Below are 19,165 nucleotides of genomic sequence, written 5' to 3'. Positions count from 1 at the left end.
CCTACTTGTTTAGATGCTTCCAAATGCTATGAGAGCACTCGTCTCCACACTGTCTTCTCGGACAGTGCATTTTAGATTACAACCATATTCTGTGTGAGAAATTTGTCCCACAGATTCCCTCTAAACCTTCTCACCTTGTAATGTCGACAAAAATGCTGGAGAAACTCAGCGGGTGAGGCAGCATCTATGGAACGAAGGAAATGGGCAACATTTCGGGTCGAGCCTTCCTCGATCCGAAACGTTGCCTATTTCCTTCGCTCCATAGATGCTGCCTCACCCTGCTGAGTTTCTCCAGCATTTTTGTCTACCTTCAATTTTCCAACATCTACAGTTCCTTCTTAAACATCTCACCTTGTAATTATGTCTTCTGCTTTTAGACAACTCCAGAGAAAATAATCCTTAATATCTACCCTATTATCCCCTGCTCTTGTATTCTATGAAAGTAAAACACCAGTCATTAACAGTTTAAAGGGATGACAAACATTTTTCTGAATTCTGGTGTTCATTGATTCTCTGAGAAGTGTTTCCTTTGTAAATTGAATCTTGATGTACCATATTTATTGTGGAGATGTACTGTGGATTTCTGTTCTTCATTTCAATGCAGTAAAGAACGCGCAGAATAATAGATTTTCTTGTATGAGTAGCTGACAGATTTGCCCAAGGGAAGAGAATGGAATTCTATAAATTGTGCTCTTGCTTGCATGCTTGTTGAATTCTGACATCCATGCCCAATTCCCATTTACGTTATTGAAGGTAGTCCCATTGTGGAACCATAGCTTCAGTATTGAGGTCCATAACTCATACTAGACTAAGTGGGACTCGTTGGTCCCCCAACGCAATATTCCACCACTCACCCATAGCCCCCAACTGCACAGGTGCACCTCATTTCCCCTCATCCCTTGAACTCTCTCCCCTCCTCTTCACCCATCCTCTTCTTTCCCCTCTCCTCCTCCCCTCCCCCAATCCCTCCCTCACCTCTCCCTCTCCTTTCCCCTACCCTCAGTCATTCCCTCCCTCCATAAGCAAAGGAGTGTGGGGTTGGGGACAGAGCTCGGAGAAAAGATGGGGGAAGAGCCATGGGGGAGAGGGGGGTTTCATGGGGGAGGGGGCAGGAGCCAGCGAGGGGGCCTAGAGGGGAAGGGGCTGGACCTGCAGGGGCGTTGCGATGGAGGTGCGTTTGTGACTCACAGCGGGTGCTGGACACTCTCCTCCGCCGGTATCAGATTCGCCGCTTTCCGTTTTGCGACATCGCCGGGCTGTTTCTGGTCCCTCCGAATATTGTTGCGGTTGGAGATTTCCACCGGCCTCCCTCAGCTCCAGTAAAGATGCGATGGCGCAGGAAGGGGCGGACCGCCCCGCGGAGTGACAGGAGAAGAGACTAATGTGCGCGGCGCTGACTGGCAGGAGAGGAGATCAATCTGCGCACATGTGTTTTTTACGATTTTTAAACCTCGCTAATTTTTACACTATACCACCGATCGGAACAAAATTTGTTGCACTCGCAGCACAGGAGAACGGTGAGTGAGCTGCCGTAAAATCGTAGTGCTATCATGTACCGTTTTTGCGCAAATAGAAACACCGTGCAAACCTGAAGAGCACAAGATCAGAGCTTTAGTTATTCATCAGCCATAGGAGCACAATTAGGCCATTCAGCCCATCATGTCTACTCTGCCATTGATCTACATTTTCCTCTCAACCTCATTCTCCTGCCCTCTCACCATAACCTCTAACACCTGTACTAATCACGAATTTGTCAATCTGACTTAAAAGTATCCATTGACCTGGCCACCACAGCCGTCTGTGGCAAAGAATTCCACAGATTCACCACCCTTTGACTAAAGAAATTGATCCTCATCTCCTTTCTAAAGGAGCATCCTTTAATTCTGGAGCCATAGCCTCTGGTCCTAGATTCTCCCACTAGTGGAATCATCCTCTCCACGTCGGAATGGTACCATTCGGCGCCGCCGGTTCGGTGCCGCCATTTCGGCACCGCCGTTTAGGCACTGCCGTTTCGCCTTTTCGGAGTGTTAGGGTTAGGGTTTTGGGGTGTTAGGGTTAGGGTTTCGGGGTGTTAGGGTTAGGGTTTTGGGGTTAGGGTTAGGGTTTTGGGGTTTTAGGGTTAGGGTTCTGATGAGTACAGATATTATTAACGGAGGCGCCGAAACAACGGTGCCGAAACGGCGGCGCCGAAAAGTACCCGACCCCTCCACGTTCCCTCTATCCAGGCCTTTCACTGTTTGGTAAGTTTCCATTCTTCTAGATGGATAAATGAGTTTTATATTTGTTAGAAATAGACTGTTCCACAACAATGGGCCACACTCAAAGAGTTTAGGAAACATGCAGGAAACATGTTCCCGATGTTGAGGGAGTCCGGAACCAGGGGCCACAGTTTAAGAATAAGGGGTAAGTCATTTAGAACGGTGATGACAATGCCCTTTTTCACCCAGAGAGTTGTGAGTCTGTGGAATTCTCTGCCTCAGAGGGCAACAGAGGCCGGTTCTCTGGATACTTTCAAGAGAGAGCTAGATAGGGCTCTTAAAGATAGCGGAGTCAGGGTATATGGGGAGAAGGCAGGAATGGGGTACTGTTTGTGGATGATCAGCCATGATCACATCGAATGAAGGTGCTGGCTCAAAGTGCCGAATGGCCTACTCCTGCAGCTATTGTCTATTGTAGTGGTGCCAATCCCCACATCCCTCTGCTGAGTTGCCACATCGCTCACTCTGGCGCACTCAAAACCAGCCTCCTCACAGGTGAGCCGTGGATGATTCATTGTTGCAAGAGCACCAGCCGCTGCACTTTTAGTTTAGTTTAGAGATTAGCGCGGAATTGATTCCGCCCCGATCAGAGATCACCGCACACACACATCATCCTACACACACCAGGGACAATCTATAATTTTACCGAGGCCAATTAACCTACAAACCTGTACGTCTTTGGAGTGTGGGAGGAAACTGGAGCACCCGGAGAAAACCCACGCAGGTCACGGAAAAAACGTACAAACTCCGTACAGACAGCACCCATAGTCAGGATTGAATCCGGGTCTCTGGCGCTGTGAGACAGCAACTCTACTGCTGAGCCACCGTGCTGCATTAGCAATGAACCAGGCAGGGTCATCCTTCTACAATGACCTTGTTTAGCACTAAATGTCTTGGTGTTCTCGTTCATGGAGCTGTACAGCACAGGAACAGCCTCATCAGCCCATCGTGTCCATACTGACCATGTTTATTATTGTCACGGGTAGTAAGATACAAAGCCAAGCTTTGTTTTGCATGCTATCCAATCATATCATTAGGTAGAGCAAACTGAAAGATACAGAGAGCAGAACATAGTTCTGCAGCACAAAAAGTTACATAGAGAAAGGCCAATGAATGTAATGGGGTAGAGGTGAATCGAACATAGAAACATAGGAAGAGGAGTAGTCTATTCGGCCCATTGAGCCAGCACCGCCATTCAATATGATCATGGCTGGTCATCCAAAATCAGTACCCTGTTCCTGCTTTTTCCCCATATCCCTTGATTCCTAAGAGCTAAATCTAACTCTCTTGAAAACATCCAGTGAATTGGCCTCCACTCCCTTCTGTGGCAGAGAATTCCACAGATTCACAACTCTCTGGGTGAAAACGTTTTTCCTCATCTCAGTCCTAAATGGCCTATCCCTTATTCTTAAACTGTGATCCCCGGTTCTGGACTCCCCCAACATGGGGGGCTTTTCCTGTCTAATCCCTTATGAATTGTATATGTTTCTATAACAGTACCCTAGGTGACGGAAGGACTGTTTCTATGGGTTATTCTATGTTTCTATGGGTTATTGATTGGGGACGATCAGCCATGATCACAATGAATGGTGGTGCTGGCCAGAAAGGCCGAATGGCCTCCTCCTGCATCTATTTTCTATGTTTCTAAGACTGATAATAAGGGGGAAGGAGCTGCTCTCGGTGATGGACTGGGCTACATTTATAACTATCTGCAATTTCTTGTGGTCTTGGGCCAAGCTATGATGCAACCCGACAGTATGCTTTCTATGATGCGCCTGTAGATGTTTGTAAGAGCTTTCTGGGTTAGGTCCATTTGGTCCATTAACCTTCTACTAGCTTTTATGCAGATGTTTAATTGCTGGAAGTTAACTGCTCCAGCTACGAAGATGAAATTTGAACACGTGTCTCCAGATCAGTGGTTGAGAATTCTTCCTGCTTATCCAGTAATGACAACTTGTGCAACTATACTCTGTCGTACTTATTAATAAAATTGCAGGACATTTAAATTTTTTTTATTATTGGTGACTGATTTGGGGCTACTCCTACAAGTCTTGATAAAATAAACTTAAAAAAAAAAAAAAAAAATGTTTTCAGTCTATTTCTCTGTGCTTATTTTCCCAAATCCGAACAAAATCTCAACAAAGGAAGCAAATTATGCATTTTTTTTAAATTGACACTTTAAAACCATCTTTGACTTTGACTTTTTTGGTATAAGGAAAGATAATACTGTCACAGCTCAGCTTCCAGTCATGTACGTGGTTATCTGTCAGAACATTTCTTCATGCTTGGTTGCATCATTTCAAAAGCAATTCAGTTTGATTAGGTGGCAGTTCCGGTGCTCCAGTGACTCTGGCATCTCCAGCCAGTTATTGCAAGCCATGGTCTTAAATTGGCTGAGGCTGCTTCATGGATTGCAGTTAAACCAGCAAGCGTATAGAAAGCAAAATAGAGGTAATATTAGGTGTATGAAAGAAGAATGAGACTTGGTTTTCATATAAAGATTGCAATTGGAAGGACGACAAAGTTATTTTTCTCATCCCCTTTGAAGGTGAGCTATTAAATTACACGAATATGGTTTCTTTATTCACAGACAGCCACGTTAATTTAATGTGGTATTTAAGCTGGAGTGGAGGCAGTCCCTGACTAAACAGGCCTACTTATTGCTTAGTGGAGGGGAAAACTTTTGCCTTGGTTGTGCAAATACTCCAGAAAACCCTAGTTCGCGTAAATCTGGAGAGAAATGCAAAATGGTTCTGTGTTAATGGTGTTTGCTTCTCAATATCCCTGAAGCAGAACCGTTTCTGATGGCAGGAGAAGGCAGGGCAACAGCATTGCAGATGTCAGCTCTTGGGTTGCAGGGCAACACAGAGAATTTTGCTGATTATAACATTTGGGATGAACTTCATCATTATTAAAAACTGATCATTTGATGTAAAAAAGAACTTAGAAATAGTGACATGGTATTCACAGTGGATATGATGTGAATCACTTAATATTTTGTAAAGTTACATTACTGTAATTTTTGAAATAGTTGTGCCATTTAGCTGACGAGACTGGAATTTCAATCCAGTTGCAGACTGAAATTCACTTGCAATAAGTGCTTTTTTTTGCACACGTGCCATTCCATGTGGTGATTCCCCAAGAATCAAGTCTTGGTCTTTCTAATTTCTAAATTACCTTTTGGTAAATCATCCAAACAGAGGGTGCCAATTTTGATTTATCTGTTGACAATGCCCATTATGACCGCTTGATCCCACTAATATTTCTAATGAGACATCATTTACCAAATAAAAAGGCATTGCTTCCAAATAGATGTCGGGATTACAGAAGTTATTGCAGCACAGAGTTTCTCTCCTAGACACTGAATCAGCTTTTCTCCTTGACAATCATCTGCAATTGAAACTGGCAGTGCACAATCTCCATCTGATCATGATCTTTGCACTATAATTTAGGATGATCTTTTTCCACTGTTGTAACATCATCCGACTCAGATCCTGTATCAATCCATCGGTTACCCAATCCACGTCTTTGTTTGACATTTACTCTTTATGCACTTCTGGCTAGCTTCCCTTGTGTTACTTTCTGTGAATTGGCCATACAAAATTCTGCCATATCCAAACAGGTATTGTGTGGTTCTGTAGCCCAGAGCCCGACTAATTGTATTTGCTCCCAGTTGGAAAGTGCCTTGGTTTAAAAAATTTTTGTGGAAATATCCCTGTTACCTTTATCTAAACCTAAATTTCCCCTTGTCTTTATAATCCCCTCAAACTTACACCCTTTGGATGTCCTCATTATTCCATTTCCGTATTCTTGATCATACCTGAATTTAGTTAATCTATCGGTGGTGATGCCATAAGCTACCAAGACCAAGTCATTTGGATAGGTTTATGGATAGGAAGGGCTTAAGAGATCTTATGTATCAAAAGTAGAAAAATGATCTTTACCCAGTATGCTTATTTGGTCAGCAAGGGCTAGGCGGGCCGAAAGGTCTGATTCCATGCTGGATAGCTCTATGACTTGAGTCTAAAAACTCCCATCTCTGCCTCTCTACCTTTTAGATATTCCATTTAAAACAAAAAGTTACCCCTCTGACCATGCTTTTGGTTTCCCGTTTCCTTCTTTCCTTGCGGTTTGCCAAGTTTGTTTTTATAATGCCCCTACGCATTTTGTTAATGTGAAAAATGCTGTGTAAATAAAAATGGTTATTTAATTATTCAGTTTTGGCTGGGTGATATTGTGCCCTTCAAACCTCACATCACTGCTACTCCAATCCAAGCTGGTAATGATGTGTGTTATTATATTTTGGAAGATTTTTTAAAGTTTCTTTTTCAATCTAACTTAATTATTTAATGTACGGTGCAGTTAGAATTAATTTTATCAAAATTAAGACAAGGATGCCCTGATTTCCTATGAATCATAGAAACATCAAACATGGCACTAACCTTTGAATCTACCCCACAAGGTCATCATACTTCCCTAGATTCTAGGTGCAGTCTCTTGGAGGCAGTGACCTCTGTTGGTTCGGTCATCTATATCATAGATTTGGATGAGAACACACACGCAGGATTAGCAAGTTTAATGGTACAAAAATGGGTAGTTTTGCAGATAGTTAATTGCAGCAGGATCTCGATCGATTGGCCAGGTGGGCTGAGGAATGGTTGATCGAATTAATACAGAGAAATGTGAGATGTTGCATTTTGGGAAGTCGTAATATGGGCAGGAACACAGTTAATGGTAAGGCTCTGAGGTGTGTTGTAGAACAAATGGATCTAGGAGTGCAGGTGCATGGTTCCCTGAAGGTGGAGTTGCAGGCAGATAGGGTGTTCAAAAAGGCTTTTGGCACATTGGCCTTAGTGAGTCAGAATAAGATGCTGGGTCGGCCGCATTTAGGGTATTGTGTTCAGTTCTGGGGACCATGTTATAGGAAAGATGTCAATCTGGAAAAGGTACAGAGAAGATTTACGAGGATGTTGCCAGGACTAGAGGGTCTGAGCTATAGTGAAAGGTTGAGTAGGCTGGGTCTCTATTCCTTGGAGCGCAGGAGGATGAGGGGTGATCTTATAGAGGTGAATAAAACCATGACAGGAATAGATCGAATAGATGCAGAGTCTCTTGCTCAGTCGGTGAATAGAGGTCCAGAGGGCATAGATTTAAGATGAAGGGAAAAAGATTTAATTGGAATCTGAGGGGGTAGCTTTTTCACAGAAAGGGTGGTGGGTGTATCTCAACAGTTGGGATAGTTAGATCAAAGGCACTGTTTCCACTCTCTTATCACTCTAAAGACTTTCTGGGTTATCTGTTTGAGACAGATAATCCAGAAAGGTTTTAGATCCCAGGCTGCTGGAAAATCGGTGGTGGACCTGTATTGGGGCAATTTATAGCAGCCTGTTGCCTGAGGTGCGGGAGGATCCTGGAGGATTTGGAGGCCACTTGCATGGTCGCATGGAAACTCGTGCAAACTCCAAATAGACAGCACTGAAGCTTGCTGGAGCAGTCAGCTCTGCTAACTGGTACAGTTTTACCCTGTGTAAGATTATCTCGGTGCCCTCCATTCATGGAAACCATTATCCACTAAGCATTGAGTTATCTTTTAACTTTCCATTTACTGCTTAGTCCTGATATTTTCCCACTTGCTAGAGTGCCTTCAGATTTTTATGTCAAGGGTAAAAGTAGCCAATTTTGACAAATGCCTATTGATCCCTCTTCATTTAAACGACATTTGGGAAGGTATTTGGATAGGAAAATGCACACTTCATTGCAAAGAAAAATGTTTATGAAAGAAATTTCCCTTGATGCATCTGAAATTGGGCTTTGAGTGTGTATGTGCGTGCATGTGTGTAACTGTGATCAAATTGTGGCTCATTGTGTAGAAAAGATGCACATGCAATTACACAAATTGTCTCTTGTGCATCATAGGAAAGGTTTAGTGGGATCTGGGCTAATATATGAGCTAACTTGGATGAGGATCTTGATTGGCATGGACGAATTGGGCCGAAGGGGGCTGTTTACATGCTGTATCGCTATGTTGTACCAGCCACATATGAATTTGAACTAAATGCTTGGGAGCTACAGATGTTTTAAGAAATGTTGAATGAATGATACTTTATTGTCACGTGACAAGTCACAATGAAATTCTTTGTTTGCATACCCAAGATATGCAAAGAATCGGCAAATAAAGGGCGGTAACAAAGTTACAAGTATCCCATTTACTTCAAACCATTTTTAACACATTCCATTTGTGGTTCCCCCTTAGTTCTTGTCTGTTGCCCCCATGCCGGGTCCTCCTTTGTTCTCAGCAGAGGGTCCGACCTCTGGCACCCACGTGGCCCGTCCTCGACTGCTGGCGCCCGTGGCCTTTTCCCGCATTTAACATTGAATCACACACAAATGTGTGAAAACAATGTTTTCTCTGTGCTGGTTGTTTTATGTCTACCCTGCTGCTTTCTCCTGGGAGACCTTTCATAGGTTTCTCTTCACTCCACTTTCACTCTATTGAACTGTTTCAGTAAGAGAGAAGAAGGGTTTCGGCCCGAAACGTTGCCTATTTCCTTCGCTCCATAGATGCTGCTGCACCCGCTGAGTTTCTCCAGCACTTTTGTCTACCAACTGTTTCAGTAACTCTGGAAGTCATCTGCAAGTTCTATGTCCAAAATCTGGCACCCTCAGGGCTTGAAGTTGGATTTTGGACAATGTACACATCATCCTTTGAAAATGAGTTTTTCTTTGAACTTAACAGAGGACAAATTAAGTTTCCATTTGTGGTTCTGCCCTTAGGGTTAACTGCTGCATTTTTGACATGATTGCAATAGCAAATAAATCCCAGTAAATCAGACTTGGAAGAGGTTTGGGCTGTGTTGGGTGCCATCAAGGGTCACATGAGTTACACCGGCACTGCTCAATAACAATGTGGCAAAGAGAAAATTAATTGGTCATGACATGGAAGATCAGGATCAATCAGAAATTGCCGTGGTATTTGGGAAATAAATACTAATTTCATTTAATTACATTTTCATAAATAGTATTTCATTGCGTTTTTTCTAAATGCCCAGTTCAAATAGCATTCTGTTCAAGAAATTACTCTTTTATATCATTTTTGAAAGTGAACATTTGAGCCGGTACTTATTTGAACAATAACAATATGCACATTTGAGGACACTTTTCATCTGTTTTGAACTTGTGTTTTTCTCCCTGACCATTGGATTTAATGAACAACATCGTGCCAAATAGAACAAAGGTTTCCTCGGATAACCCTTTAATGCTTTCATTAAACAGTGTGTCATTCCAATAAATTGGCATAAATGGGCAAAGTCTGTGGTTACAGAATCTACTATGATTTTAGTTTTCAGTCATTTCCCCAACACTTTCTATTATCATTAATGAGCATTTATAACTTAAAATGTTCTGTCCGTATTCCCCAACATGCATGAGTTTCACTCCTAGTCACAGATCATCATTTGTAATTGCTATGTATTGTCACAAGCACCAGAGTTTATAGCAATAACCGATGACAGATTGTTCTAATAGCTAACATGACTTCTCCTTTCAGTATATTGTAGTATAAATTCATTTTTTGTAACTATATTGTGAACTCAATCGAAGTTTCTCGTTTCTTGGGCTAACTGTTGAAAACAGTGCATGTACAAAAGGAGACTTTATCTTTAATTGGCCCCATGTTCTCCCTTCCTTTCCCATCCGATTCCATTATCAATCACCCTTGCTACTTGTACCTATCACATCCAACCTCTGATGCATTCACCATCCGTTCCCCCCTCCCCATGTGGCAAAGAGAAAATTAATTGGTCATGACATAACCAATCCCTTCCCCATCCACCAATCCAGCCCTCTTCATCTGGATCCACGTACCAGCTCTTGCCGATCAGCATCACCAATACACAGAAAAGCATTTTTTTAAATGTAACCATTTATACATTGTGGCCATGACTCTGGATATTTATTGGTACAAAGTGACCAGATAATGACTGGGAGTTCTGTAATTGGTTGTGGGCTACTTAATGGAAAATGTAAGAGCTTATTATCTCTCATTGAATTCTGGATGTTATTAGTCTCGAACTGTCTTTGCAGCAAAAGAGTACAGTGGCAGGAGAGGACACTGCAGACTACACTAACATTAACATGATCATGGGTGCTCTAACCCCTTCTCTCTACCTGATTCCCATTGACTGGAATCTCTCAATCTGACCTTTTGCCTAAGAATAGCATTCAAGTAACAGTCGTTTGTGCACTTGCTGCATCTCAGCCCAGCGAGCATCATTTAAATGTGCTCTGTCTGCTGTTGTATTTTACTCTGAGCCCAGCGTGGATGTGGTGATGTTTGTCAGTCGGCAAGTCTCTGACTTGCAATCAGTCGCTCCAGGGCTTGGTACAGTGCGTGGCTGAATGCCACAGCCTGCATGATTCTGCTTATTATGCATTAACGTAGTAGCTGGGAGTGTGTAAAAGGCTGCAATATTGTGAATTAAAATCATTTTACAATGCTGGCTCGAAGGGCCGAATGGCCTCCTCCTGAACCTATTTTCTAATATTATGTACATTATGTTCTTTCAAAGACTGATACCAATATGTTCAACACATTGTAATAATTGTTTATTGTGTGTGAATGGTTTTCTTTGCCAGAAGTTATGAAAGCATGAACACATCAAAGTGAACGTCAACTTTTTAACAAAACATGAATTGTATTTCAGCATTTTGGGGTAATTAATGCACATGGGTAAGAGAACAATGCTATTAATCTAGAATTTATTTTTTCCTTTCACCAACAACTGGATTTTCCTATGTCTCATTATTTTTTGCCTCTTTGTGCATTTGTTTACACCTTATTTATTTGTGTTTGAATGTATACTATTTTGTTATCCTGTCTCTCATTCCAAATCTTGCATTTACATGAATGTTGATGTTTATGTATGTGATAACTTGCTCAATTTCAGGGACACAATTTTCTTGGTTTTGGATATTTGTACGAATCCTATGGTTCACATTATCTCAGCTGATGGGGATGGCTAGATGGAGATCTTGTAACACCATCCCAGGAATGAACTGAACGCTGATGTTTGGTTAACACTCGAGGTTAAAGAATGTTATTGTTAATGGAATCTGGCTCAGTGAGCTGCTTGTGGCTGCAGTGAATCCTACATCTCATGCCAGCGCAGCTGGACCTCCACTTCATTTACATCCGTTCCATTGCCAGTCAGTCAGTCGAATGGGCATATGATTCATAGTATCAGCATGGTGGCGCAGCGGTAGAGTTGCTGCCTTACAGCGAATGCAGCGCCGGAGACCCTGTCTGCACGGAGTTTGTAAGTTCTGCCTGTGATCTGCGTGGATTTTCTCCGATATCTTCAGTTTCCTCTCACACTCCAAAGAGGTACAGGTTTGTAGGTTAATTGGCTTGGTAAATGTAAAAATTGTCCCTAGTAGGATAGTGGATCGCTGGTCCGAAAGGGCTTGTTTCCGCGCTGTATTTCTAAACTAAACAGTCAATTTATCTTTCAAATAACGTGTTTAAAGTGGAGGAGGGAACTACAGATGCTGGTTTACACCGAAGATAGACACAAAATGCTGGAGTAACTCAGTGGGACGGGCAGCATCTCGGGATAGAAGGAATAGGTAACCTTTCGGGTCAAGTCCCTTCTTCAGACTGAGCGTCAGGGGAGAGGGAGTTACAGAGATAAAGAAGCGTAAGAGATGCTGGTCACGGAAAATGTAGATTAGACAATTGTTAGCTATGAGAAGGTGCAAAAAGCAAACAGATACAATGTAATCTGAGGGACAGTCAGACAGGTCGGAGAACTGGGAAGGGGGAGTGATGGAGAGAGAGGGTAAGCAAGGGTTACTTGAAGTTAGAGAAGTCAATGTCCATACGGCTGGGGTGTAAGCTACCCTAGCGAAATATGAGGTGCTGTTCCTCCAAATTGCACTGGGCCTCACTCTGATAATGGAGGATGTCCAGGACAGAAAGGTCAGTGTGGGAATGGGAGGAGGAGTTAGTGTTTAGCAACTGGGAAATCAGGTTGGTTTAGGCAAACTGAGCAGAGGTGTTCAACAAAACGATCGCCGAGCCTGCGCTTGTTCTCGCCGATATATAGGAGTCCACACCTGGAACAACGGAAACAGTAGATGAGGTTGGAGGAGGTGCAAGTGAACCTCTACCTCGCCTGAAAAGACTATCAGAGTCCTTGGATGGAGTTGAAGGAGAGGTAAAGGGACAGGTGTTGCATCTCCTGCGGTTGCAGGGGAAAGTACTGGATGAGTTAACCAGGGAGTTGCGGAGGGAATGGTCTCTACTAAAGGGGTGGAGATGGGAAGATGTGGTTCGTGGTGGGATCCCGTTGGAGGTGGTGAAAATGTGGGAGGATTATGTGCTGTAGGTGACGGCTGATGGGGTGGAAGGTGAGGAGCACCTTTAGGAAACCCATACGGTCACTGGGAGAACATGTGGACTCCACACAGATAGCACCCAAGGTCAGGGTTGAACCCATGTCTCAGGCACTGTGAGGCAACAGCTCTACCAGCTGCACCACCTTGGTTAGCCTTAGTTGTAAGTGTAAATATGGGGACTTTGGGAATGACTGGGCTGAGAAACACTGTGGTCCTGGTTGGAATTGGCAGGTTTGAAATATAATCAGAGAGTCAAGTCAATACAGCACAGAAGATATGATTTGTCGTCTTGTATAATCAGTAACAAACAAGTGAGATTCTGACTTTTAAACCAAATACTATGTATACTCAGCATTTTCTATTATACGCCCCACAACAATGGACTTATGATTTTTGGAAATTTGAACATCTTTGGCTCCCTATACAGCTTTGTACACGTGACATCCATTTCCTTGCAATGTTTGTGCTCTTTGTTTTCTTCAGCTGCAGTAAGTTCAATTTCTGGCATTGGCAGTGTTAGAGTTTGTTGCCATTTTAATCTGTGGTGTGGTTCATGAGTTGCTGCCGACAAATTGGGGTTTACAGTTGTCTGGTTAACCCGCTTACGTAATATGGGACTGTTGTGAGATAAACGGCAGCATGATTGTGCCTGGGCAATCGTCATTCATAGGAAGCTGAATCATACTATTGTTAGGTCTCGCTGAGTTACTCCAGCATTTTATGTCTATCATTCTATTATTACCTTTTATTACAGATAGTCATACAGCATGGAAAAAGGACCCACGGCGCAATTCGTCCATTGTGTCCAAGATGCCCCATCTAAGTCAGTCCCATTTGCCTGCGCTTTGTCAATATCCCATTTACTTTTTTCAAGTATCTTTTAAATGATGTTACAATAGTTATTATTACTATTATTTGCTTAAGAAGTTATAAAAAAAATTAAATAGACGAATACTTTTGCTTGCACTGAGATCTCTCTCCCCCTCCCCTCCCCACTTTTGAAATGTCTTGTCTCATTTTACTGCTGCCAAAAGGCCTGGATTTTCAAGGGAGATGCTTGCAATACTCACTGAAAATCAAACTTCAAAAACTACCACATAACAAAAATAATCACACACGTGGCCATGTCGGCAATTAAAACACATACAGACTTTGTATTTCTCACCATTTTTTCACGACAAATTTTGTAAGTAATTTCCTTTTTATTTTATTTTCCAGCTTTGCTACATGTCCAGTGATCTAAGGTGACACGAAACCTCCAACCTTAAACCTTTCCTAAATAAACGTTGGGAATGCATTGATAGCCTATTCATGAAAGGTAAGTTTTCATGTTTTCATGTGTTCATGCGGAGCACCAAGGCAAATTCCTTGTATGTGAATACTTGGCCAATAAACGTATTCATTCATTCGTTCTACATGAAGCCATTGATTTTCTCAAAGATAGAGTGTTTAATATGGTCACTCAAATTTCACTGTACCAATTGGTGCATGTGACAATAAATGCGAACTTGAACTAATTGTCATATGTACTAAGGACGGAACAATAACATTCTTACTTGATATGATTTCCATGTGAAGATAAACACAAAAGGCTGGAGTAACACAGTGGGTCAGGCAGCATCTTGAGAAAAGGAATAGGTCACTTTTCGGGTTGAGATCCTTCTTCAGATTTAGACCTTCATTAGTTTGATGAAGGGTCTCGACCCAAAACTTAGCCATTCCTTTTCGTGAGATGCGACCTGACCCACTGAGTTACTCCAGCATTTTGTGTTTATCTTCGGTGTAAACCAGCATAGAAACATAGAAACATAGAAAATAGGTGCAGTAGTAGGCCATTCGGCCCTTCGAGCCTTCACCGCCATTCAATATGATCATGGCTGATCATCCAACTCAGTATCCTGTACCTGCCTTCTCTCCATACCCCCTGATCCCTTTAGCCACAAGGGCCACATCTAACTCCCTCTTAAATATAGCCAATGAACTGGCCTCAACTACCTTCTGTGGCAGAGAATTCCAGAGACTCACCACTCTCTGTGAAAAATGTTTTTCTCATCTCATTCCCCTTTATCCTTAAATGGACATCCAATGGAGAATCTGCAGTTCCTTTTTACACATGATTTCCATTTAATGGATACTGTTTTAGAGTAAGCAATATTATTAATATCCGTGTTTATGCTTAATTTGGGATCAATTAACAAAGGTGAATCGTTGCTGAAAAAGATTTTTTCAAGTCGAGTGTTTTATTGTCATATGTTCCAGAGAGAACAATGAAATTCTTACTTGCTGCAGCACAACAGAATATGTAAACATAGTACACTGTAAGCAATGTAGTAAACGAGAGAGAAAAAAAAATTCAGTGTGTATATATAGTCACATACACACATGCATGTATACACGCACACATATACACACACATATACACACATATATACACGCACACATACGTGCACACAAACAAACAAACAATAGTAGTGCGATAATAACAATAATACTCTATTGTAGTTCAGAGCTTATTTGAGGTTGTATTTGGATAAAAGCAACTTTAAGCAGTGGCAATGAGAAAATCAATTGATGCAAGATGAAACTAAATAGCATGCACTGTCACAAAAAAAGTATAAACCTAATATCAAATGTTGTAAAATCAAGTGAAGACTAATGGAAATTTAGTCCAGTTAAAATTCAGACAATTTTATTTTTCTTCCACTCTTTATTTTGTCCATCCTCAAGGTAAAAAACTCCCATAGAACACTTCTCTTCAACTCCCCCTCCCATTCCCAGTCTGACCTTTCTGTCCTGGGCCTCCTCCATTGTCAGAGTGAGGCCCAACGCAAATTGGAGGAACAGCATCTTTCATTTTGCTTGGGTAGTTTACACCCCAGCAGTATGAACATTGACTTCTCTAACTTCAGGTAGCCCTTGCTTTCTCTCTCCATCCCCTCCCCCTTCCCAGTTCTCCCACTAGTCTTACTGTCTCCGACTACATTCTTTCTCTGCCCTGCCCCCTCCCCTGACATCAGTCTGAAGAAGGGTCAGGACCAGAAACTGCAGATGCAGGTTTATGAAAATAAGACACAAACTGTGTCAATTCTTTCTCTCCATGGATGCTGTCACATCCGCTGAGTTACTCCAGCATATTGTGTCTACCTTTTCTAAATTGAAATGTCATCTTGTGCATAAAGTATTAAGTGTTTTTTTTCCCCAGTAAAAGAAAGCCAAATCCACCAAGAAGGATTCCAACCCAAAACGTCACCTATCCATGTTCTCTAGAGATGTTGCCTGCCCTGCTGAGTTACTCTAGCAGTTTGTGTCTTATTTTTGTAAAGCTGCATCTGCAGTTCCTTGTGTCTGCCTCTTAGTTTTCTTCAGCTCCAAATTGCAGAAATTTACTCGTATTGATTCACGCAGAAAAGTAATAAGGTTTAATGGAGCACTTGAAATGACACAGCAAAGTAACAAATGAACAGACTGCGCAGTAACAGCAAATTTGATATCTCACCAAAACAATTTAAAAACAATAAAACTTGTGAACGATGAAAATTAACAAGTATATGACTTCAGTGGAAAGATATTGTGAAAATGCTACTTTTCTCACAGAAAAGTCCTCGCACCTTCCTGGTGTGGTGTTGCAGTATCTCTGCTTTCAGCCAAAGTCTTTGTTTTTAAAATCACAATGTTGTAGAAGGAAATTCACATTTTTCATCATAAGAAGAGTAGAGTTGTATTAAACACTTGTTGAATGAATCATCTGCCATTTTTGCAGTGACTCGGTGGTAGAGCTGCTGTCTTAGTGTCAGAAACCCAGGTTCGATCCTGACTATGGGTGCTATCTATACGGAGTTTATACGTTCTCCCTCTGACAACGTGAGTTTTCTCCGGATGCTCTGGTTTCATCCCACACTCCCAAGACTTACAGGTTTGTAGGTTAATTGGCTTTGGTAAAATTGTAAATTGTCCCTATGGTGTGGGATAGTGCTCATGTATGGGGTGATCACTGATCGACGTGGGCTAGGTGGGCCGAAGGGCCTGTGTCCACGCGGTATTCTCTAAAGTCTCAAGTTCAACATGATATTCAGTACATTTTATACCTTGTCATTGTTCTTCCAGCACAGGTGCTCAGATACATTTACTGGGCTCCAGGTCTTCTCAATCTGCTGCAATTCATGTCTGACTGGCTTTTCAAAAGCAAAGCATACTTTGACCGCTCAACTAATGAAAGCAGGAATCTTGTTATAGTTTACTTAGGCGTATAATTGCCAAGATGCAAGTACATTTGTTCGGGGGTTGGAGGTGCTTTTGGGGAAGGATATGGATGAGAGAGATTGCTATTGCCAATATTAATGCTGGATGCTTTCATGCTTTAAAATTATTATATTGTTAACAACTATAATTTCCAATACTTAAAAATAAAATACTGATTCTCCGCAGATTACAAATGTCCGTTTTACACTAACATTTGTGCAATTGTAAGCTTGCAGGATGGATGGGAATCTATTTGTCTGTGACAATAGACAATAGACAATAGGTGCAGGAGTAGGCCATTCAGCCCTTCAAGCCAGCACCGCCATTCAATATGATCATAGCTGATCATCCCAAATCAGTACCCCGTTCCTGCCTTCTCCCCATATCCCCTGACTCCGCTATTTTTAAGAGCCCTATCTAGCTCTCTCTTGAAAGCATCCAGAGAACCTGCCTCCACCGCCCTCTGAGGCAGAGAATTCCACAGACTCACCACTCTCTGAGAAAAAGTCTCCGTTCTAAATGGCCTACTCCTTATTCTTAAACTGTGGCCCCTGGCTCTGGACTCCCCCAACATCGGGAACATGTGGCTGCAGGCATCTTCTGTTGGGTGGGAGAGGGGTATTTTCACGTGCTTTTTCTCCCCATTTCCCCAGAGCTGCAACTAACAGGGGCATTGAGCAGAGCTAGGAAGGTTGAACAGACTCGCCCCCTCTCTTGCTGAATCATTGAGACTGGCTGGCAGCCGCTCTTCCCATGCCGGCTCGCTTACTGTACCAGCTGTTTCTGCGACCCTCTCCCTCACACCGTTTTTGTTCATTTCCATGTTCTCAGGATTAGGGCCCTGTCATTTTGACTTTAGAGATACAGTGTGGAAACAGGCCCTTTGGCCCACCAAGTCTGCGCCGAGCAGCGATCACCCCGTACGCTAGCACTATCCTACACACTAGGGCCAGTTTACAATTTTATTTCACCAAAGTCAATTACCTACAAACCTGTATGCCTTGGGAGCGTGGGAGGAAACCAGAGCACCTAGAAAAAACCCACAAGGTCACAGGGAGAAAGTACAAATTCCATACAGACAGCACCCGTAGTCAGGATCAAACCTGAGTCTTTGTGCTATTGCTCTATTGCTTTGTCACTGTGCTGTAATAACCTATGCCCGTAGACTGGGCACTACAATTTTGATTTTTGTGGATTGCAGCATTTTGAATAGAGATTGTTTTTATGACCTTAAATGACTTTGCCACAACAAAATGCCCCCTTGTGCATCTTAAATATTATGGTTGAACATTGCTGAATCCTATTTATAAATCATAGTATATTTGCCCAAAATGCTCCACAAATGAATTGTATGGTGTGATTTTATTAGATGTTTTAATGAGTTAAAAATTTTGGATCCGGTGCATTCAAATGGTTGGCCAAGAAAAATGAAGTGAAATTAAGATACACTGAACAAACGCTAGTAAGGATCCTGGAGCAAGTGAAGTGAAAATGGGTTTCAATTCTCATTATAGACATCAGTGGACATTTAAAGAGCAACTTACTGCACATCATTAGGGTGAAAAATAACCACAAAATGGATTTTTAAGTTGCATTTTCTGGGCAGGAAATGAATGAGTGCCAAATGATTTTATTTTGTTTTTAATACATAGGCTTACCCTGGAATGACCTCATGGTTTAAGTGGGACTGAAGATGAGTATAAGCAGTGATGAGGTCAACTTTCTGGTTTATAGATATCTGCAGGAGTCTGGTAAGAATGTCAATTATCAAAAGTTGGGTTTGAAAGATTTGAACTATTTCCCCCCAGCGTCAGCGCTTCTGGCTGAGGTGGTTGGGAAAACGGGGATTGTGGGGGTGGGAGCTACAAGAGTGGTGGTGGCAGGGCAGAGTAAGGAGTGGGGGTGTGCAGCACATTTCCTGTCAGCGCCATCTAATTACTGTCATGTCCAGCCATGTATGGTCCTGTTTCCACGCCAGTATATTACTTTTCACGTATACTTTTGAAATAGGACAAACAATGCCAGGATCAGCGGTGATTTCACAATTACCTTATTTCGCTGGTCATGTTTGCCCACACTGCCGTCCCCATTTGGTATATTTCACTGCTTATAATTATATGTAGATGCTGTTTCTAATTAATGCCACAGCAGTCGGAGAATGAGGCTTTGGGACCTGGGAACAGCAAGGAGTGTGCAGTTGTGTAACAATTGTATGAGGAGAGTAGAATTAGGCAAAATTTGATGGGGAAACACGTGTGAAGCTCAGTAAAATG

At 42.3% G+C, this 19,165-nt stretch overlaps 1 protein-coding gene across 4 annotated transcripts in view; it reads left to right on the top strand.

Moving 5' to 3' along the window:
• The window catches only part of tbl1xr1 (TBL1X receptor 1), a 101,314-nt gene that overhangs the window by 52,467 nt on the left and 29,682 nt on the right, over nucleotides 1-19,165 (top strand). For all 4 annotated transcript variants that reach the window (XM_033031277.1, XM_033031274.1, XM_033031276.1 and 1 more), the window contains 2 exons: nucleotides 13,872-13,971; nucleotides 18,545-18,643. In XM_033031277.1, coding sequence (XP_032887168.1) covers nucleotides 18,586-18,643 — 58 coding nt within the window. In that variant the 5' untranslated portion in view covers nucleotides 13,872-13,971; nucleotides 18,545-18,585. The remainder of the gene's footprint in view (nucleotides 1-13,871; nucleotides 13,972-18,544; nucleotides 18,644-19,165) is intronic.

Source organism: Amblyraja radiata, chromosome 13, assembly GCF_010909765.2.
Source record: "Amblyraja radiata isolate CabotCenter1 chromosome 13, sAmbRad1.1.pri, whole genome shotgun sequence".
NCBI lineage: Eukaryota > Metazoa > Chordata > Chondrichthyes > Rajiformes > Rajidae > Amblyraja > Amblyraja radiata.
The sequence above is the reverse complement of the archived record's forward strand: the minus strand, read 5'-3'. Positions and strand labels throughout refer to the sequence as shown.